Source organism: Pristis pectinata, chromosome 10 (genome assembly GCF_009764475.1).
Source record: "Pristis pectinata isolate sPriPec2 chromosome 10, sPriPec2.1.pri, whole genome shotgun sequence".
In the NCBI taxonomy this organism is placed as follows: Eukaryota; Metazoa; Chordata; class Chondrichthyes; order Rhinopristiformes; family Pristidae; genus Pristis; species Pristis pectinata.
The window spans coordinates 96,139,170-96,162,964 of NC_067414.1; the positions used below are offsets into that span (position 1 = coordinate 96,139,170).

The 23,795-nt window shown below is 44.8% G+C and overlaps 1 protein-coding gene across 1 annotated transcript in view; it reads right to left on the reverse strand.

Moving 5' to 3' along the window:
• Nucleotides 1-23,795, reverse strand: part of LOC127575539 (serine/threonine-protein kinase MRCK alpha-like) — a 367,516-nt gene that overhangs the window by 22,887 nt on the left and 320,834 nt on the right. Inside the window, 3 exon segments of the mRNA XM_052025471.1 lie at nt 7,543-8,136; nt 9,735-9,797; nt 18,329-18,545. Of these exon segments, the coding sequence (XP_051881431.1) occupies nt 7,543-8,136; nt 9,735-9,797; nt 18,329-18,545 (874 nt within the window).

A 23,795-nucleotide genomic window follows, 5' to 3' on the forward strand; every position in this document is an offset into this window, starting at 1 on the left:
TGCTACAGAGGCTCGACACAAGCTTCCAGACTCAAGATCGAATTCTCCAACTTCAGGTAACTCGCTCTTTCTTTCACAACACACAAAGCACTGCAGGAACTCAGCAGGGCAGGCTGCAGTCATGGAAGGGAATGGACAGTTGACATTTCGGGTCGAGACTCTTCATCTTCCGGTCCAGATGAAGGGTCTAGATCCGAAATGTTGAATGTCCATTCCCCTCCATAGATGCTGCCTGTCCTGCTGAGGCCCTGTAATGCTTTGTGTGTTGTTCCAGATTCCAGCCTCTTGTGTCTTCACTGTTTCTTTCTGACTGTATCGTAACTGGCCATTCCTTCCTTTCATCACTTTTGCTAAGTTTTTCTTTTTTTTCTATAGTCTGGCCCGCTGGGTTATCAATAGCAACATGTTACACACACACAGAGGTTTAATATGATCTTAACGGCTACTTAACTGCCGCGCTAAACCATTTAGTCTCATCCTATCAGAGATTTGTCCTTTGTTTTACCCATTACTCCCCGGCACCTTCTCTGCTGCACAAAACTAACTTGTTTACTCTCTATCCCAGCTCTGATGAAAGGTCCTGGAAACGAAACATTAACTGTTCCTTTTTCTACAGATGTTCCTGACCTGCTGAGCATTTCCTGTTTTTATTTTAAATTTCCAGCATCTGCAGTTTTTTGATTTTCATTTAAATTAAAAATCTGCAGTGTACCTGCACTTGTGCAAACTCCAAACTCTCCACACATGACCAAACTACAAAATAAATGCTAAACAACAACTGTATTTTTCTAAGCCGGGCTTCCCACCTTGCTCCTGCCTTTAGGTGTTGTCCAAATATTTTAAGTCATCTATTAATCACCCGAAGAATTTATATTCTCTAAACATATCCTGGCTGTAAATGACAAGGTTTAGATTCCAAAAGGGGAATCAAGACAAAGGCTATACAGTGGTGTGGAAGCAGCCATGGGGCTTTTATTATTGTTTCCAGACCCTGTGAAGTCTCATGAGCTTTGATCACCCATCAAGGAAACGCTCTCTCTTTAACCACACTTCACTATGAATCCAGTACTGCTCCATGCTGAAGGTATCTCTGTAGGGCGCAAGAGCATGGGCTACACCCGAGGTAGCAGTACTTGGTCACCCACTAAATATGGCACAGTGATAACATCACAGGCTGAGTCATAGAGTCAGTAAGAGATACAGCACAGAAACAGGCCCTTTGGTCCATTGTGTCTGTGCCAACCATCAACCACCCATTTTTCACTAACAGAATCATAGTCACAGAATCACAGAACCAAGATGCCTTTCTCAGCTAATCTCATTTACCTGCATTTGGCCCATATCCCTCTGAGCCTTTCCTATCCATGTACCTGTCCAAATGTCCATTAAACATGGTAATTGTACCCGCCTCTACCACTGCAGCTCGTTCCATATGCCCATCACCCTCTGTGTGAAATATTTGCCCCTCAGGTCCCCTTTAAATCTTCCCTCTCTCACTTTAAACACATGTCCTCTAGGTTTAGACTCCCCTATCTTGGGAGAAAGACTGTGACCTTCCATCTTACCTAAACCTGTATAAGGTCATCCCTCAGACTCTTTGCTCCAGGGAAAACAGTCCCAGCCTATTCAGGCTCCTTGTAACACAAGCCCTCCAGTCTCGGCAACATCCTTGTGAATCTTTTCTGTACATTCTCTTGCTTAATCACATCCTTCCTACAGGGTGGCGACCAGAACTGCACACAATATTCCAGATGCAGTCTCACCAACGTCTTATACAGCTGTAACACGATGTCACATCTCTTGTACTCAGTGCCCTATCTGATGAAGGCAAGTATGCTGTACGCTTTCTTCACCACCTTGTCTACCCATGTTGCCTCTGTAATCCTATATTAATCCCATTTTCTATTCTCCCACATTCCAGATTCTACCACTCACCTATACATTGAAGGCAATTTGCAGTGACCAATTAAGCCACCGATAACCGTACCTTTGGGATATGGGAGAAAGCTAGAGCAAATGGAGGACACCCACGCAGTTACTTGCAAACTCTGCACAAACACCAGCCGAGGTCAGGGTTCACAGGTCTCCAGAGCTGTGAGGCAGTGGTTCTACTTGTGTGCTGCCCTCAGTCCTGAAGATTAAGCCTGGCTCAGGTGTGAGGGAACCAAAAGGAAATTATTTCCTGTTTAGACCCCCAGCCTCCCACTTCTCCTCAGCTGGTTTAAATTTACCCGCAGAAACCAAAAAAAAACTGCAGATGCTGGAAATCTAAAAGAAAAACAGGGAATACTGGAGATACTCGGCAGGTCAGGGAGCCTCTGTGAAGAATCATATTTAACATCAATAAATACTGAATTAGGTCAGGTAACAGACACCAGTAATGGACTACATTGAAAAAGAAGCCATTACTCTTCCTGTAAGATTCATTCCATTACAACCATTTGTGCCTGATCTGCTAAATCTGGCATTTTCTGATTTTATTTTTAAATTTATCTTCAGTAATTTGGTACACTGTAGATTTCTATCTTTAATTTAAAGACAAGCAACAAAACATCAGGCTAAAAAAAAACAGGCCATCCTTTGTTTCCACATCATAATCCTTAGATTATTAGCACATTGAGTTGATCAAATAGATTTTAATGCATCTGATTTCTAAATAATTTTAAGATGGATTATTTTAATATTTTGCTCTTAGATAACAATAACTTGGTGAACATAATGATTTTCATATTTAACATCAATAAATACTGAGTGAAATTGCACACACATATAAATCTGGCCCACGGATCCAGCTCCGGGTACAAATGCACTGCATGGCACAGGGGTGCCACCTACAGAATGGTTCATCACTCACCTCTGGTGTCTTTTAATCTTTTGGATGATGGAAAGCCCTGTCGTAATGGAATGAATCTTACAGGAAGAGTAATGACTTCTGTTACAATGTGTAACATTACTGACGTTTAATTAAGGTACAAATGGCCTTGGCACTTAAATTAAGAATTGTTGGATTTGCCCATTAAATATCACAGACTGATAGGCCTGGTGATTAAGCACATAAGCAGCTCCTGATAGTTCCAATCATGACCTGACAATTGTTATCACAGCTTCTAGTCAACGTCCTTATTCCCTCTCCTTCCTTAAGCTGAGGAGATAAATGGTCGATCCTGCTTTTCACCCAAGATCCACACTGTTCCTTACAGAGTCATTATCAGGCACAGTAGCGTAGCGGTTAGCGCAACGCTATTACAGTGCCAGCGATTGGGGTTTGATTCCCGTCGCTGTCTGTAAGGAGTTTGTGTGTTCTCCCTGGGTCTGCGTGGGTTTCCTCCGGGTGCTCCGGTTTCCTCCCACATTGCAAAGACGTGCGGGTAGGTTAATTTGGGTTTAAAGTGGGCGGTGCGGACTCGTTGGGCTGGAAGGGCCTGTTACCACGCTGTAAATAAAATTTAAAATTTGTGGCTGCAGACTTCTAGGGGAAAAGACACTTGAATGGATGGATGAAGGAAATAGTGCAGTGTGCACACGAATTAGCAGCAGGGCCTCAAATCTGCTCTGCCATTCAATAAGATTGTGGTTGGTCTGACTGCAAGCTCAACTCCATATTCCCACCTACTCAATTTATTAAAGATTCTACTTCCACGGCTCTTTAGGGAAGAGAGTTCCAAAACTCGAATAACCTTATGACCTTCAGGAAAAAAAAGTGCCTCATCTCAGTCTTAAATTGGCAATAATCCCCATTTTTTTAAAAACCTGGCTCTGGATTCTCCCACAAGAAGAAACAGGCACTGTGTGATGAATTGACCTGTACGATCGGTATGCAAGACAAGCTTTTCACTGTACCTCGGTACAAGTGACAATAATAAACCAATTCCAATACCAAATCTTTACCACATCCACCTAGTCAAGATCCCTACTAATCTTATACATTTCAGCTCACTATAGTTTCCTCTCCATATTCTAAATTCCAGCAGATACAAGTCCAACCCTTCCTCACAGGATAACTCACCCATTCCAGGTATGAATCTTGTAAACCTTCGAACTGCTTCCAATGCTTTTAAATCCTTCCTTACGTAAAGATACCAACATTGTACACAGTACTCCAGATGAGGTCTCCCCAATGCCCTAAAATATAACCTCTCTCCTTTTGTATTCAACTTCCCTCACAATAAACATTAACATTCTGTCAGGTTTCCTAATTACCTGCTGTGCCTGTATACGAATATTTGGCAAATCAAGCACTGAGACACCCAGAGTCCTCTGCCTCTCAAAGCTCTGCAATTTCTCACGATTGAGATAATGTGTTTTCTTTTATTTTTCCTGCCAAAATGAACAATTTCAGTCTCGTGTCTTGCTATTTTTGCTCTATTTGGCAGATTTCCGCCCAGGCACAGGATCTGTCTACATCCCTTTGTACCTCCTTATGACCTCTTCATGATTTATTTTCCAAATCAGCAAATTTAGCAACTGCATCCAAATCACTTACATAAACTGTAAAAGGTTGGGGTCCCAGCACTGAATCCTGAGACTACCACTCATTATATCTTGCCGATCAGAAGATTCATTTATGCCTATTCTGTGGTTCCTGTTAGCCAGCCATTCTATCACATCAATGTTATGTCCACTAGCTAATGCCTGGAGATGACTTGCTCCAATAAGTTTTGGCCATCTGGGGGTTAAATCCCACAACCCCTACAAGAAGGACAGGCAGACACATAGGAACAGCAGCACCTGCATGTTCACTCCAAATCCACATCATGATTGCTTGGAAATACACAGTAGTTCTTTCAGCTCTCTGCCCAACAGCATTGCAACAGTACCTTCACCCAAGGGGAATTAAGGATGGGCAGTTAATGCTGGCCATAACAGCAATGCCCAAATCCCTAAAAATAAATAAATAAAGCTGTGAGCAAGATAACAGAACAATACATGGTGCATAGGATGATTATCTAGAGAATTCTGACCTTCACTAGATCTAATGTTGAGGTTAAATGATGTTCCATGACATGCTCCAGAGGAACTGAGGATATCCATATCCAAAATTATTCTTACTTTGTCTTTACCAGAAAAGAACAAATCTTGGGACACTCACCAATTTTATTAGTCCTGGGTAACCCTGACAGTGCTGTGGATCCTGGTTGCCTGAATGTGGGATTAGGGAAGTGTGTAGACTTTTAGAGTTAAGTTAAGAGTTAAGGTGAGTGGGTTAATTCCTGGTTTGCTCATCCTGCATAATACTCAATAGCTACTGAACCCTGATCAGCTAAAAAGAGCATGAACTTTCATGAATACTCTGTCAGGATCAGCTCAGAGCAGCTTACTTTCTTCCACTTGTCCAACCTGCACATCAGCAGTTGGAAACAGTTATGGATTCATAGAATTGTACAGCTGGGAAACAGGCCATTCGGCCCAACTCATCCATGTTGACCAGTGGGCACCATTCTGTATTAATTCCATTTCCCAGCACTTAGTCCATAGCCTTCTATGCCTAGGCATTTCACATGCTCATCTAGACACTTCTTAAATGCTGTCAACGACCCAGCTTCAAGCACTCTCTCAGGCAGTGCATTCCAGGTACGTACCACTCTCTGGGTAAGGAAGGCCCCCCTCAAGTCCCCTCTAAATCTCTTCCCTCTACCCTAAATTTATATCCTCTACCTGGGATATGGGGAATGGTTTCTTGCTGTCTACCCTATCTATACCCCTCATAATTTTATATACCTCAGTACCTCACTCCTTACCTTCTCCGCTCCAAAGAGAACAGACCCAGCCTCTCCAGTCCCTCCTCATGACCAAACTGCTCCACCCCAGGCAACACCCTGGTGAATCTCCTCTGCACCCTCCCCAAGTGCTATCACACCCCCTTCCTTGCACCCTGCGACCATTTATCTTACTGGCTCCAGGCCTTTATCTAGCAGAATCATTGCTCATCTCCTTTTCTGCTCTGGCCCTCAAGACCTAACAAGCTCCCCTCTCTGACACTCAACTAACATGAGCTTTTGATGTGTCCTCCACTCCCTCACTCAATGCTTATGGGACCTTTTCCCTCATGCATTGTCCTTGGGGATCCAATGAGCTCTCTCCCCGTCACATGATCCTTGGGGATCCAATGGCTCCCTTCTCACCCACTTTCCGTGGGGATTCAATCTGCTTTCCACACCTTCATTGTCGCTGGGGATTTAAGTTGCTCATCCCTCTCTTCCGCTCAGTGATGAGCGGATCCCATAAAATGTCCTTTCTCATTGAATACTCTCAGGTCCAATGAGCTCTCCATTCTCTTACTATCATTCAGGATCCAATAAGTTCCCTGCTCTCCCTCATTTTCCCCAAGGATCCAATGAGCTCTCTTCCCTCTCACTGTCAGGGATCAAATGCCCTCTACTGTGTTTCTTTATCATCAGATATCTACAAGTCCTCACTTCTTTGTTCCTCAGTCCTCAGGGATCTAACAAGATCTACCTCTACCTCACTCACTGTCCTCAGGGATCTAATGAGCTCTCCCCTTCCTTAAAAATGCCTTCAGGAACCTAATGAGATCTCAAGATGGAGCCACAAGAGAGACTGCAGATGCTGGACTGATGAAGGGTCTCGGCCCGAAACGCCAACAGTTCATTTCCCTCCATTGATGCTGCCTGACCCGCTGAGTTCCTCCAGCATTTTGTGTGCATTGATCCGATGAGATCTCCCTGCTTTCACTCACTATCCTCAGAAATTCAGTGAGATCTCTCAGGCACCATCTTTGGGCATCCTATGAGCTTTGCCTTCTCATTCACCAACCTTTCTCCTCCTCACTCAGAGATCCATCATGCTCCCCTCTGTCCTATTATCCTTAGGGATTGATCAAGCTCTCTCCTCTTACATTACCCTCTGGGATCCAGTGAGCTTTCCTGTTTTATTCACTGGCCCAGTGGTTCCAATGAGCTCTTTTCTCCCTCTCCTCTGCCTGCTTTCCCTTTCCCGGTTTAAACTTGGGCTTCGACGTTTAAAGAAATGACCAACAGACTTGAAAACCTCCCCACTATAAAATAATTTGGAGCAGTAGTACCAAAGCTAATATCATTGTTTAAAAGGAAGCATGAGATTTTGGTTAACAAAAAGTAGTGCGTTAACACTGCAGAATAGTCTTCTTGGCATAAGGCATTTCACCCTGAGGGTTACCAATAGGATATCCATGTACACGTTGATGAGCACTTAATTCTGCACTTAAAACATAATTTAGGCGGGGTTCCTTTATGCAGAAGGGTGTCCACTGTATGTACCATTTCGGTGTTACATTCAACATGTTCAACACACACCCTGTTTTTAGGCTAAAAAATGGCTGTTGTTCTGAATTTGGCCCAGCTTGTTTCGCACTGAAGCTACTCCTTTAGCACAATGGAACTCCTCAAGCACTGATCTTGTGGTAATCAATTAATTCAATGCATAAGTAGGAAGGACTTCTTTAAGCTTTGGGTCCAAGTACCATGCTGGGAATTGGTTTCATCCGCTAATTAGTTACCTGAACTATTCCCCAAAGCTACAGGTAGAAGAACCAAAACAACTCACAGCATGTCGTGGGAATAGCCGGCCACATCAGCTCCTGCTGCCTTGACCTTCGGCCCTGGCAGTCCACATAAACGCCCACAGTACTGAAACACAATAAATACTCCTTGCTTGAAATTTCCACTGCACAGATTGCATCGTTGGGCTGCTGAGTGATGAAGGAGAGCGTGTGGTCATCTGGGTGCAGTAGGCTGACAGGACCCCCGTCTCCCTGCAGTGGGTACTTGGCAAAGCCCGACTGATAGCCGACAAGCAAGCGTTCGCTGAAGATGGCCATCCACTGCACATTCCCCGGCACTTGGATCTCCTTGAACTTTTTGTGGCGGGTTTTGCTCTGGTTGAGTTCGTAGCACTGCACTTGGCGCTTCATGGCCACGCACAGGCACGTGGCAGTGCCGTGGCGCATCAATCCTGACACCAGTGTTTGACAGCCCTTCGTCTCCACCAGCTTGAAGAAGTCGCCTTCACGGCCATCAAGGGCTGTCGTGGGGAAAAGGCGGACGTGGCGGTTCCGCCCGGATATAACTGCGATCAGCTGCTCTCCTGAGATGAGCTCGATCTGATGGACCTTCTTGTTATCACCAACACGGATGATTTCTGCCAAAGAGAAATGCAAAGCTTTCATCCTGTATACATGTGATTACACGGTGCCTTCCATGACCTTAGATCAAAGCAGCTTACAGGTTGTGAGGTATTGACTCAGCAGCAATGTAGGAAACACAGCTGCCAGTCAGCACACAGCCAGGAACGCAGCTAACTCCCAGCTTCTACTCAAGTCATTTTCTTAAACCCCTCTTCCACCCATACTTCCAGTGAGCTCATTGACTTGGCTCCTCTGCCATTTCCCTCCTTCCCCTTTCCTTCAAGGTTTTTCCTGCCTTTTCCCTCAGCTTGCCACCTTCCCTCCCTTTACATCTTCCACAATCCCATTTTTTCCACGAGACCCATCTCCTGGTCCTTTGACTATTGTCTATAAGTTACCGATTAGCCGATTTCCCTTCCTGGCTCCCAATGGAGGTAATAGCTTTTGGCGCATGCAGCTTTTGTCCGTCTCTATCTCTTCAAATCTGCTGCTTATCCCTGTTCAAAGTTATGCCCCCCTCCTTCTATGCATATTATAGCCCTATTTCCATCCTCCCTTTCCTCTCCATTCCCATTTTTACTGGAACTCCTTGCACGAACCCCCCACCCACCCCTAATTACGTTTCAACCCTGTCACTGAACTGAACAAGCTCTGTTCGGTTACTAATGACATTCTGAATAATTGTGAAAACGATGAACCACCTCTCCTTATTTTATGAAGCAGCCAACATCCTTTGTGCAGATAAATACATCGCCCTTCCGCTTGCACTTTCATCTTTCCCATCTCAGTCAGCAGTGGTTTCTCTTCCCAGGATGGGATTGTTACGTCTCAACCATTTGCTTTCCATCGACAAACAACTCAGAGTCGAATTCCTTTTATACAATGACAACATCTAGTTCTACTTTATCACCACCTCTCTTGACCCCTCAACTATCTCAAAACCATCATACTGCTTGTCCAGCATGCTACACTGGCTGAGCAAAATTTTCTTCCAAATGAAAACTGGCAGGACTGAAGACACAAGCACTATTCCCAAGACTTCAGACTAAAATCAAACCAGATTGTTTGCAACTTTGGTGTCATGTCTAACTTCAGGCAATACAACCACACCAAGGCAGCCCACTTCACCTCCGTGACATCAACCAACTCTGACTGTGCCTCAACTTACCTGTGATGGAGCCATCATTTGTACCCCTGATACCTTTAGACTTAACTATTCAAACTCAGTTTGTACAATTAAATTCGAGAAGTTTGCAAATCTTTGGCCTGGTTGCTTGGATAATTTATCTGGAAGGATTCCTATTTTTATGCAGGAATTTGTATTCCCACTTAATCACTGAAAGCTATGCTGACTACTTCAACTGGACAGTTTCCATTTCTTAGGGCTGCCCATCCCTGGCTTAAACCACATTTGTCCTGCAGGAAGATTTCATAGGAAGGAAAGGGAAAACTTACAATTAAATTACATGGTCAGGACACAAGCCCATGGGCAACAAAACATGAAACTCATTGCCTGCTGACGTTGATGATAAAGAGAATAAACATGAAAATCTACAATACGTAGAACGGTGCAGGAGTTGTTCGGTGAAGATACTTGGCTAACGAGACTCACCGTCCTTGGTGACGTGCACTACAAACAAACCTTCTTCATTTCCCAGTGCTATTCTTTCGTGATCTGGAATATAACAACAGTAAAGGGGACAGTTATTAACTTAAAGTCATGGAGTCATACAGCACAGAAACAGGCCCTTTGGCCCACCAAGTCCATGCCAACCATAAGCATCCATTTTACACTAATGCCGCTTTATTCTCCCTTTACTCCCATCAACTTCCCATGGATTCTACGACTCACTTACACACTAGGGGCAACATCCAGTGGCTAAATAACCTACCAATCTCCACGTCTTTGGGATATGGGAGGAAACTGGAGCAGTCGGAAGAAACTTATGCAGTCACGGGGAGAACGCAATTGGATCCAACACCCAATGCACCACCATTCGCAATTGGATCCAACACCCAATGCACCACTATTCGCAATTGGATCCAACACCCAGAGCACCACCATTCGCAATTGGATCCAACACCCAGTGCACCACCATTCACAATTGGATCCAACACCCAGTGCACCACCATTCACAATTGGATCCAACATCCAATGCACCACCATTCGCAATTGGATCCAACACCCAGTGCACCACCATTCGCAATTGGATCCAACACCCAATGCACCACTATTCGCAATTGGATCCAACACCCAGAGCACCACCATTCGCAATTGGATCCAACACCCAGTGCACCACCATTCACAATTGGATCCAACACCCAGTGCACCACCATTCGCAATTGGATCCAACACCCAGTGCACCACCATTCGCAATTGGATCCAACACCCAATGCACCACTATTCGCAATTGGATCCAACACCCAATGCACCACTATTCGCAATTGGATCCAACACCCAGAGCACCACCATTCGCAATTGGATCCAACACCCAGTGCACCACCATTCGCAATTGGATCCAACACCCAGAGCACCACCATTCGCAATTGGATCCAACACCCAGTGCACCCCCATTCGCAATTGGATCCAACACCCAGAGCACCACCATTCGCAATTGGATCCAACACCCAGTGCACCACCATTCACAATTGGATCCAACACCCAGTGCACCACCATTTGCAATTGGATCCAACACCCAGTGCACCACCATTCGCAATTGGATCCAACACCCAATGCACCACCATTCGCAATTGGATCCAACACCCAGTGCACCACCATTCGCAATTGGATCCAACACCCAATGCACCACTATTCGCAATTGGATCCAACACCCAGAGCACCACCATTCACAATTGGATCCAACACCCAGAGCACCACCATTCACAATTGGATCCAACACCCAGAGCACCACCATTCGCAATTGGATCCAACACCCAGTGCACCACCATTCACAATTGGATCCAACACCCAGAGCACCACCATTCGCAATTGGATCCAACACCCAGTGCACCACCATTCACAATTGGATCCAACACCCAGAGCACCACCATTCGCAATTGGATCCAACACCCAGTGCACCACCATTCGCAATTGGATCCAACACCCAGTGCACCACCATTCACAATTGGATCCAACACCCAGTGCACCACCATTCGCAATTGGATCCAACACCCAATGCACCACCATTCGCAATTGGATCCAACACCCAGTGCACCACCATTCGCAATTGGATCCAACACCCAATGCACCACTATTCGCAATTGGATCCAACACCCAGAGCACCACCATTCGCAATTGGATCCAACACCCAATGCACCACTATTCGCAATTGGATCCAACACCCAGAGCACCACCATTCGCAATTGGATCCAACACCCAGTGCACCACCATTCGCAATTGGATCCAACACCCAGTGCACCACCATTCGCAATTGGATCCAACACCCAATGCACCACTATTCGCAATTGGATCCAACACCCAATGCACCACTATTCGCAATTGGATCCAACACCCAGAGCACCACCATTCACAATTGGATCCAACACCCAGAGCACCACCATTCACAATTGGATCCAACACCCAGAGCACCACCATTCGCAATTGGATCCAACACCCAGTGCACCACCATTCACAATTGGATCCAACACCCAGAGCACCACCATTCGCAATTGGATCCAACACCCAGTGCACCACCATTCACAATTGGATCCAACACCCAGAGCACCACCATTCGCAATTGGATCCAACACCCAGTGCACCACCATTCGCAATTGGATCCAACACCCAGTGCACCACCATTCACAATTGGATCCAACACCCAGTGCACCACCATTCGCAATTGGATCCAACACCCAATGCACCACCATTCGCAATTGGATCCAACACCCAGTGCACCACCATTCGCAATTGGATCCAACACCCAATGCACCACTATTCGCAATTGGATCCAACACCCAGAGCACCACCATTCGCAATTGGATCCAACACCCAATGCACCACTATTCGCAATTGGATCCAACACCCAGAGCACCACCATTCGCAATTGGATCCAACACCCAGTGCACCACCATTCGCAATTGGATCCAACACCCAGTGCACCACCATTCACAATTGGATCCAACACCCAGTGCACCACCATTCACAATTGGATCCAACACCCAGTGCACCACCATTCACAATTGGATCCAACACCCAGAGCACCACCATTCACAATTGGATCCAACACCCAGAGCACCACCATTCGCAATTGGATCCAACACCCAATGCACCACTATTCGCAATTGGATCCAACACCCAGAGCACCACCATTCGCAATTGGATCCAACACCCAGTGCACCACCATTCACAATTGGATCCAACACCCAGTGCACCACCATTCACAATTGGATCCAACACCCAGTGCACCACCATTCACAATTGGATCCAACACCCAGTGCACCACCATTCACAATTGGATCCAACACCCAGAGCACCACCATTCGCAATTGGATCCAACACCCAGTGCACCACCATTCGCAATTGGATCCAACACCCAGTGCACCACCATTCACAATTGGATCCAACACCCAGTGCACCACCATTCGCAATTGGATCCAACACCCAATGCACCACCATTCGCAATTGGATCCAACACCCAGTGCACCACCATTCGCAATTGGATCCAACACCCAATGCACCACTATTCGCAATTGGATCCAACACCCAGAGCACCACCATTCGCAATTGGATCCAACACCCAATGCACCACTATTCGCAATTGGATCCAACACCCAGAGCACCACCATTCGCAATTGGATCCAACACCCAGTGCACCACCATTCACAATTGGATCCAACACCCAGTGCACCACCATTCACAATTGGATCCAACACCCAGTGCACCACCATTCACAATTGGATCCAACACCCAGTGCACCACCATTCACAATTGGATCCAACACCCAGTGCACCACCATTCACAATTGGATCCAACACCCAGTGCACCACCATTCACAATTGGATCCAACACCCAGTGCACCACCATTCACAATTGGATCCAACACCCAGAGCACCACCATTCGCAATTGGATCCAACACCCAGAGCACCACCATTCGCAATTGGATCCAACACCCAATGCACCACTATTCGCAATTGGATCCAACACCCAGAGCACCACCATTCGCAATTGGATCCAACACCCAGTGCACCACCATTCACAATTGGATCCAACACCCAGTGCACCACCATTCACAATTGGATCCAACACCCAGTGCACCACCATTCACAATTGGATCCAACACCCAGTGCACCACCATTCACAATTGGATCCAACACCCAGTGCACCACCATTCACAATTGGATCCAACACCCAGTGCACCACCATTCACAATTGGATCCAACACCCAGTGCACCACCATTCACAATTGGATCCAACACCCAGAGCACCACCATTCACAATTGGATCCAACACCCAGAGCACCACCATTCGCAATTGGATCCAACACCCAATGCACCACTATTCGCAATTGGATCCAACACCCAGAGCACCACCATTCGCAATTGGATCCAACACCCAGTGCACCACCATTCACAATTGGATCCAACACCCAGTGCACCACCATTCACAATTGGATCCAACACCCAGTGCACCACCATTCACAATTGGATCCAACACCCAGTGCACCACCATTCACAATTGGATCCAACACCCAGAGCACCACCATTCGCAATTGGATCCAACACCCAGTGCACCACCATTCGCAATTGGATCCAACACCCAGTGCACCACCATTCACAATTGGATCCAACACCCAGTGCACCACCATTCGCAATTGGATCCAACACCCAATGCACCACCATTCGCAATTGGATCCAACACCCAGTGCACCACCATTCGCAATTGGATCCAACACCCAATGCACCACTATTCGCAATTGGATCCAACACCCAGAGCACCACCATTCGCAATTGGATCCAACACCCAATGCACCACTATTCGCAATTGGATCCAACACCCAGAGCACCACCATTCGCAATTGGATCCAACACCCAGTGCACCACCATTCACAATTGGATCCAACACCCAGTGCACCACCATTCACAATTGGATCCAACACCCAGTGCACCACCATTCACAATTGGATCCAACACCCAGTGCACCACCATTCACAATTGGATCCAACACCCAGTGCACCACCATTCACAATTGGATCCAACACCCAGTGCACCACCATTCACAATTGGATCCAACACCCAGTGCACCACCATTCACAATTGGATCCAACACCCAGTGCACCACCATTCACAATTGGATCCCACAGCACAGTGCACCACCATGAATTTTCTTTATCTCCACATCAGCAGTAACATAGCCTCCTTGATTTTACCTGACAAAATGAATGGTAAATTAATGGCTGTTCTGTGCAGTTTCTTACAATCAAAAATGAACATTTCTACCAGGAGGCAAGCTGGATACTGGTTTTCAAGACATGTTAAGTTTTGCCTGAGCAGTCAGTATCTGTCAAATCTCCACAGGCAACTTGTGCATTTCACTATTGAGCTATATGCCTTGTAGGCAGGCCTTGAAGCTACAGCTTTTCATACTTGAAGAACAATTTTAATCTCAATTATTTTGACCATGTCTTTGGTCAGTGTCAATGCTCCTACCAGTGGTGTTTCCAACATAGAATAGTCTTGTCTGATTATGTCTACATGAAGCACCACTGGAGCATTTTTCTAAATCAAAGATGAAATAGACCTGACTGCCAGGGAACATGATAATGAACATGCCCCTGCTTCAGCCAGCAGCAGCACTACTGCTGCCTGATGACCCCCACGCTATGCCAACTGGCTTCATGTAAGAATTGGGCCTGGAAATTAAAACTGTGATAGGCTCAAATCACTGAGCTGCATTGAGTCTGCAGTTGGTAACACAGGAGACTGCAGATGCTGCAATCTGGAGCCACACAAAAGGCGTTGGAGGAACTCAGCGGGTCAGGCAGCATCTGTGGAGGGAAATGGACAGTTGATATTTCAGGCTGATGGTCTTGACCTGAAATGTTGACTGTCCATTTCCTCCAGCGCCTCTTGTGTGTGCTTGAGTCTGCAATTAGCTGTGTGTTAAAATCACAGCTATAACATTACTGGGAGATTCCACACACCAAACCTCTGCACAGCTTAAAATCACAGGTATTCTCACTGCTGAGAGCCTCCACACACATGGAGCCTCTGTCCAGGTTAAAATCACAGCTGCTACTACTGCAGAGAGCTTTCACACATGGAGCCTCTGTCCAGGTTAAAATCACAGCTGCTACTACTGCAGAGAGCTTTCACACATGGAGCCTCTGTCCAGGTTAAGCTCAGAGTTATTTTCACTGCTGATGCCAACACACAATGCCACTCTGCTCCTAGTTAACATATAAGTTATTATCACTGTTGGGAGCCATCATATACCAAACTATTGCTCCAGGTAAAAACAAAAAGAGAGCTATTATCACTATCGGGAGCCACCACACACTAACCCAAAGAGGGAAGTTAAAATCAGAGTTATTATCACTGCTGGAAGCCTCTCACATTGGCCCACTGCCTCAGGTTAAAACCTGAGTGACTATGGCTTCCAAAAGCCAACACAAGAGCACTCAAAGCCCAAGGTTACTTCAGTGTTATAATTATTGCTGGGAGAAAGCAGAACTTGATTTCCCTTTGCAGGTTTAAATCACACATATTACCACAACTGGAAACCACCACACAATGACCCGCACTGCCCCAGCTTAGAATCAAATCTACGATCACTGCTGAGATACAACACACTGAGCATCTGGTTCCAGTTAAATGTAAAGTTACAAACACTGCTGGGTGTTGCTATGTACCGACTTCAAAGCCAGAACTATTATCACTGGTGGGAGCCCCTACACATTGATCTTAAGCTGAAGCAATAGGTCAGTTACTTACTAACTATGCCACAGGAGGAGGCCTTTCAACCCATCAGGTCCATGTCGGCTCCAAACAGAGCAATCCCATCAGTCCCATTCCACCCCTTCCTTGTCTCTCTGTATCCCTGCAACATATTTTCTCTCACATGCCCGTGAACTCCCCTTTTTGTAACTGTTTTGGTGTGGCTCCAAACGATGGGGTATTGATGATCCAGTGATCTTGTTCTGTGATTTGCATTCCTGAGGTGGTCTGCGGGTTACTGAAGCCTGGTACTTCATATGTTACGTATGCATTGCAGCGTGGAGGTAACATTTAGCAAGAATAGGCTTGTTGGATCATTTATATTGTCCAAACTCTAACAAATTCACCAAATGCGTTGGATCTTTGATTATATCCCAGAATGCACATACAACCCCTTCAAGTTGGGAAGTTCTTGCCATCTCTTCCTGATAAAGAAAGGAGTCCGATTCACAGTTTGTGGATTTATTGACCTACTTTGGTACATAATTCCATGTTTGTGTTTGCAGTGAAACTCACTCTCCCCGCACCACTGAGCATTACCCACCTTTTCTCACTGTAACACTTTGTGTGTTACGTACTAATGTGCAATTCCCAGCTGCTGTTTGCTTTTCACTATTGCCTTTGACCTGGGAAACGTTCTCTATCCAAAACATAAGCTTGTCTTTCAGACATACTATATATTTCTAGGAATTATAGGTTGCATCACAGCCTGATACGGAGGCTCCAACGCACAGGATCGCAAGAAGCTGCAGAGGGTTGTAGACTCAGCCAGCTCCATCACGGACACAACCCTCTCCACCATCGAGGACATCTTCAAGAGGCAGTGCCCCAAAAAGGCGGCATCCATCACTAAGGACCCTCACCATCTGGGACGTGCTCTCTTCTCGTTACTACCAGTGGGGAAGACCCACACTCAACGATTCAGAAATCTTCACCATCAGATTTCTGAATGGTCCATGAACACTACCTTGTTATTCTTTTTTTTACACTATTTATTTATTTTTGTAATTTATAGAACAGGCTGAGGGGAGACCTGATAGGGGTTTATAAGATTATATGAGGCATGGATGGAGTAGACAGCCGGTATCTTTTTCCCAGGGTTGAAATGTCTCATACTAGTGGGTATGCATATAAGGTGAGAGGGGGTAAGTTCAAAGGAGATGTGTGGGGCAAGTTTTTTTTGCACAGAAAGTGGTGGGTGCCTGGAATGTGCTGCCAGGGGTGGTGGTGGAGGCAAATATGATAGAGGCGTTTAAGAGGCTCTTAGACAGGCACATGAATGTGCAGAGAATGGAGGGATATGGACATTGTGCAGGCAGAAGGGATTAGTTTAGTTAGGCATTTAATTACTAGATTAATCAGTTTGGCACAACCTCGAGGGCCGAAGGGCCTGTTCCTGTGTTGTACTGTTCTACTTTCTAATTTTATGTCTTTGCACTGTACTGCTGCCGCAAAACAACAAAATTTACGTCATATAAGTCAGTGATAATAAATCTGATTCTGATTTTAAAAAAAATTGTATTCAAAACTTTCATCTCTCATTTTTTGGAGGGTGGTGACAGGGTAAAGAGGAGGAAATGTTTGTATTAACATTGCAAAACTTCAGGCTGTCTCAAAACTGCCAATGAATGACTAGGAGGAGAGACAGCACAAACATGGGAGACATTTATGTGGAGAACCACACCAGCAAAGACAAAATTAATTGATGGACTGTTTCTACACTGTAAATTACATGAATTAACTCGAGATTTTGTCACTCTTGTTATGCTATCAAACACAGCAGCCAAATTACAAAGGGAAAGGATCAACTAACAGTCAAAGGATTAACGACCAGCTGGCTTTGGTAAATTCTGGCCAGAAACCCGGGATAATCGTGCTGCTCTATTCTGTTGTCATGGGGGCTTGGTTAAACAGAGCTCACTTCCTCAGTAATGTTCAAGAGTGTCAGCCTAGAAGTGGGGCTGGAATCCGTGATCTTCTGACTGAGAACCACCCATGACAGAAAGAAGTGACAGTATATCTTTCTGCTGACTGAAAGATTTTTAGATATTGTATCAAAAGAGTTTATTTATGAAGTAGCTTTCATGGTCTCAGAATATCCCATAGCAAATGAACTAGTGTAGTGACCAGAGAAACAAAGGACTGCAGATGCTGGAATCTGTAGTGAACTTAATGTAGTGACCAATTTTATTCTGTGGGTAAATATGGCAATGATTAGTCCCTGAATAAGACGGCAGTTTCAGTGAAAAGCTGTTCAGCTAGCTCCCACCTACCTATGATGGCGGCTGACTGCGTTGTCTTAATCAGTGGCAAGGCACTGTCATAAGCTTCTTTTGGAACAAAAACCGATCGGTCCTTCAGTTTGTTCTTCTTCAGGATCCGGTGCAGCTCGTTCAGCAGACCCACCCATTTATTCTTCTCGTTTTCACTGTCAGCCAGGATCAGGATAGAACATTTGTTGTTGGACGTTGACATCTGGGAAGCTGTAACCTACAAAGAGCAGACGTGTTTGAAGTTAAAGGGGGAGGGGGGGTGTCCAGTCATCACTGTGTGCAGCTTACAACGGTCTGCACACTGTTACTTCACCTGTGACTTACAAGCTTCAAACATGCTTTATCTGAATAGTTAAAAACACCAATGGAACTAACTGACTGGATGGAGACTGTTAAATCAAAAACCTTTTCTGCTCAATCCTTGGGTTGTTTGACTGATGACGTATTGTACTGATGCAGCTGATAATCTACCCACTGCCTTGCAATTTTGCAGACCAGAACTGACCAATATAGGCATAAAGCATAGAAAACCTGTAAATCTCTACAATGATGTCTCTACTTTAAGTGGCTAGCCTACACCAATGCAGTCCCAACAATTATGCTGTTCACATTTATCATGGGCAGCCACTTACGAACAACTTGTGCCAACCAGTACCAAAAGGAACTGATTGCAAAGAGCACCACAATCAGCAAACATCTCCACTTCTAACCTTGCTTTGAGTGAAAGTCACTGATGAAGCAGCAGAACTCTGCCCTGATGGAACTGCTGTAGCCATGTCCTGGGACTGACCTTAATAACCATCCTTCTTCAAGGTATGACTCCAACAATGGAGAGTTTTTCGTCATTGATTTCAATTTTACCAGATCTCCTTAATGGTATCATTACCTAAACTCTGCAATTCAGCTTTTTTGTCCACTTTTGTATAAACAGTGAAGAAGTCTGCAAAAAGTTACTGGTTCATAAGTGCTAACTGATGGCATTGTTGTCCACACCATTCATCACTTCTTGGATGATTAACTATAGGCTAATGAAGTGGTAACTGGCCAAATGGATTTGTCCTGCTTTGAGAGCAAGAATACCTGGGCAGATGCCACTGTGATCTTGGCTAGCTAGTTCTGGAGCACATTCCTTTGGCACTACTGATAGGATGTGGGTCAGGCCCGTTACCTTTGTCAACCATTCCTCAATCATGTGGAGTTAAATTAGGTGAAGGACTGTTTATATGATGCGAGTTCATTTCCAGGAGGAAACCTGACAGCTAGTCTGGGTACAGCAAGCTTCCAGGAAATATCAATAATGTCATCTGTCTCAGGTTTTGGTTACAGAATAACTGCTAGCTGGGACACCAGAGAGAAGACCCTAACTATTCTTCAGAATGGTGCCAATGGACCCACCAGACATAACAAAAGAGATTGCCCTCTCAGTCTCAGAAGAATGCAACAACCTAAGGTCAAATGAACATATTGCTTTATACATAATTAATCTAAATAGAGTGCTTTATCTAATTATTTCCAGGGTGTAGCTTCTATTTTTAATCATCCTGATTATGACCCAGTGGATTGGTCTGTCTAACCTTACAAAGAGGATAAAAGCACCTCGGTCCCCCTCTCCATTATCAGTGAGTGTTAATAAATCTCAGGCACGCTTGTGCTGCCAGTATTCATTTTCTTCTCCAACTGCAGAAAACAAGGGTATATCAGAGCCAGCAATGAGATCTGGCAAATATCAGGCATCAAAATGTGACAGCCTTACAAGTAACTGTATTCACACTGCTCCACCTGACCATAAATGGTATTAAAATACCAGTACTTTTCATGAGCATTCAAAGCTTGCTAAACAAAACAAAGATCACATTTTCACAGTTATGATACCACTGCTGCACAATGACAATCACATGGTTTAGCAATTAAAGCTTTTGTTAGTACATGAAACATATAATGAAAGCACTGCACTTTATCTGGCACGTAAATGATGGACTGAGCAGTTTCTTTCTGTGCTGTAATTACTACAGTTCTATCATACTTCATGGAGGTTGGAATTGCAACAAAAAAAATTAGTCAATATTTTTTTTAAGAGGGTCAGTCAAATCCACTGTGCAGCATTGCAACGGCAGTCCTGTTAGGATCACAGATACTTCTCTTGCAGAAGAGAGCTTGGCAAGGTTCAGTGCTATGACTTAACAAAAAGCTTTCACATCAGTCGTGCCCTGCACCGGCTGGAGACTGTGCTCTGTATTTCCCGCAGAAGGACTCTTTAGTCGACTAATGGAGCAAAATTCCTCAAAAACTGAGATTAATTAAGCAATGACTAAGTCATCCATACACAATTCTTTTTTAGGGAATTGGTTGGAGCTGAGAGAAGTCTCTGATGGATGTGGGCACCACAGGCATGACATCTTTTCATGGCCAGGCTAGTTGTTCTGAGAAGTGGCAGTGGGCCTTCTCCTCGAACCATCACAGTCCAACGTGTGACGGTGCTCTCCACCTAGAATGTAGGTTGGCAAATCCTTAATGCTTTCTTGGGAAAACTGTATATGCTAAATAGTTTTAAATGCTCACTGACAGGAACTTGGGGATCTTTGATCACTGGTCAGCTTTTAACAGAATTCTTTTGCTCATGATTGCACTCCCTACTGGTTGTGGCTTTATTCAAATTAGAATTTTAGTCACTGGTTACTTCCCAGATCCTTGGATAGATAAACAAATTCACTTAAAGCTTTGCTGCTCATGCATTAGGCAGTCACAATAGACTGACAGAGAAAGATGTTAAAAAGGAAGGAAAAAAGACGTCCATGAAGTATTTTAGGGAGAACATTGAGATTTACGTGCATGCTGGGTAAGAACAGGAGATGCATTATATTTAGGGTAAGTAGTCCTTGGAGGGTCTACAGCATCAAGGAGTACCTACCAGGAGATTCCAAAGAAATGGAAGCGTAATCTCCATGAGGAAGGAACAGCATTAATTGTATACAGAGTAAAAAATACCTTAATATGAGTTGCAGTTTTACGATCGCGTGCGGAATGGAGTTTCGGGGTCTGTTTAATAGGCCCAACCCACCTACCCGGTTCTGCTGTTAGCGGAACCTAAGGCAGAGAAGAGAAAAGCTACATCAGAGGTACACCTGTCAGAAGGGGCCCAAAGGCGCAAGGAGAAAGGGTAATGAATTCAGAAAGGGCTCAAAAAATGTAGTGAAGAACAACTTTCACAGAGGTTATTCAATTCCTCGGATGAGTGATATGCACGAGAAAGGCTGAGTTTTAACATTTGGGCAATGTACTTCTTGGGTACTTCCTCAAACTGATATCTGATTTTTTTTAATTGACAATCTTCTCCAGAGGAGGTCAAGCACACAGTGTTGGAGCTGGCAAATATTTAACATATGCAACTTTGGTGGCTGGAGGCAAAAACCTGGTGACCTAGGAAATAGAATCAAGGCGATTCAATTCACCTCGCTCACACTCTCACACTTTGCCCCAGTGTAGATGAGACATAATATGGACTCTTATGATAAACTGTGACATTTATGCCAAAGTTAGATTAGTTATCTTTGATTAGTATTAAACACCATCCCTGTGCCTCATGCCCCAAATCCCTTGCCGCTTCTCACTGATGATAAACTCAGATCAGATCCATTGACCCAACCTTTTGAGAATGAGCTCCTGGGGCATCAGAATATTACTCCTCTCAGCTGTTCTGCTGAAGAATCCTTGCTCATCAAAAATACTGGGAATGATTGGGAAATTCTGACTAACTGCAATAACATGATCTATTTCTTAGCAACCCTGGTGCAGGCTGGTTTCTGTTTTGCAGTAATACTCTGTTAATCTGACACGAGGGACTTTGGTGGGGGCTGGAATAGCAGATATCCCAGTCTATTGGATGCCATTACATTAATGCTCCAAGTCTCCATTTTTAATTCACTCTTTTGAAAGATGTTTCACATTAGAATAATTTTCCAGTGAAACTGTTAAGTTTAAAGGGAACAAGGGAAACAGAACCAGGTAAGTTTCAAGGGGTACGGGAACAGGGGCCCTGGTGACTTGAAAGAGAGCATGGGAACTGAAGTCCTGGTGAGTGGAAGGCAGGGTGGGAACCAGGGCGTGGATGACCAGTGAGGAGACCAGGTCCCCAGTGAGTAGACGAGGAATGTAGGAACCAGGCCCCGGGCAAGTGGAGAGAGGAGTGAACATCTCATTGTGGGCCAGATGCCAAACCACTGGGGTTTCTGGATGGTTAGGTTTTCTCAAGGGTTAGAGAGTAAGGTTATTGGGGTCTTACTGTACTTATGAGAAAAGGTGGATTGTTCTCTGCCTCCTTAACTCATACTCATTGATTGAGCTTCTTCTCTTTGGCAACGACGAGGAATATAAAGTGAGAGCAGTAAAGGATTTTCTATAAGTAATAAAAAACACAAAGAACAGGAAGGATATCCTAATTAAAACAAAAATCCCCTTCATGTAGATTGAAGGAACGGGGAGGGGGGGGGGGGCGATGCAGAAAGTATCACAATGATTGTCACAGAAAAGTTCTATAGTAGGAATGAACAGGTACAAAGGGCGGTGCTGGAGGAATTATATGGAATCACTTCTAGAGAACAACAACACGGATACGGCAGTGAATTCATAGAAGACACTGGGGTCCCAATCTCAGCATCCAAGCAGAGGGAAGCAAGCAGAGATTTTAAGCACAATTTTTTGGAGATACCTGGATCTAGAGGATTCCCAACATAATAGCTCAAATAAAACCAGGCCATCCACTCGGTATTGTTTGCACAGAGAAGGATGCCATTTGGCCCACCGAGAGCTCCCAGAGCATCTCATCAACCCCATCCCACCACTCATTTCCTTTTAACCTATTCTTTCACATGCCCACTAACGTCACCATGCCCCCCATGAATCCCCTACTACTCACCTACACAAGGAGAAATTTAGAGTAATCCATTCACCTAACTGCCATGTGGGAGGAAACCAGAGCACCAGGAGGAATCCCTCAAAGTCGCAGTAAGAACATGCATACTCCACGCTGATAGCACCAGGTATCAGAATCCAACTCAGGCTGGTGGAGCCATGAGACAACTGTAGCACTACTGTGCCGCCCCTGTTAGAGGGTATGCTTCTACAGGCCATAACATCACATAATGGACAATGCAGACTGGAAATAGAAATCTTCTCTGGCAAAATTAATGCAGTGTTTTGAGGAAATAACACTGCAGCAAAAAGAAAATACAAATATGTAGTGTACATATCTTCAAAAAGGTACACAAAAGATACTAGTTGCTATTGTAGGATAGGTAAAAAGTTGCCGCAACAACAGAAACCGGTGGTTAAACCGTATTCTTTGTATTTGAGGGATAAAGAAGTCAGTGCCCTATTACTTTGGTGCAAACACCAAAACTTAAGAGGACACAAAAAAGAAGTGTAAATGAGTTAACAGTTAACTATGGGCCAGATAGTCCCTAAGACCTAC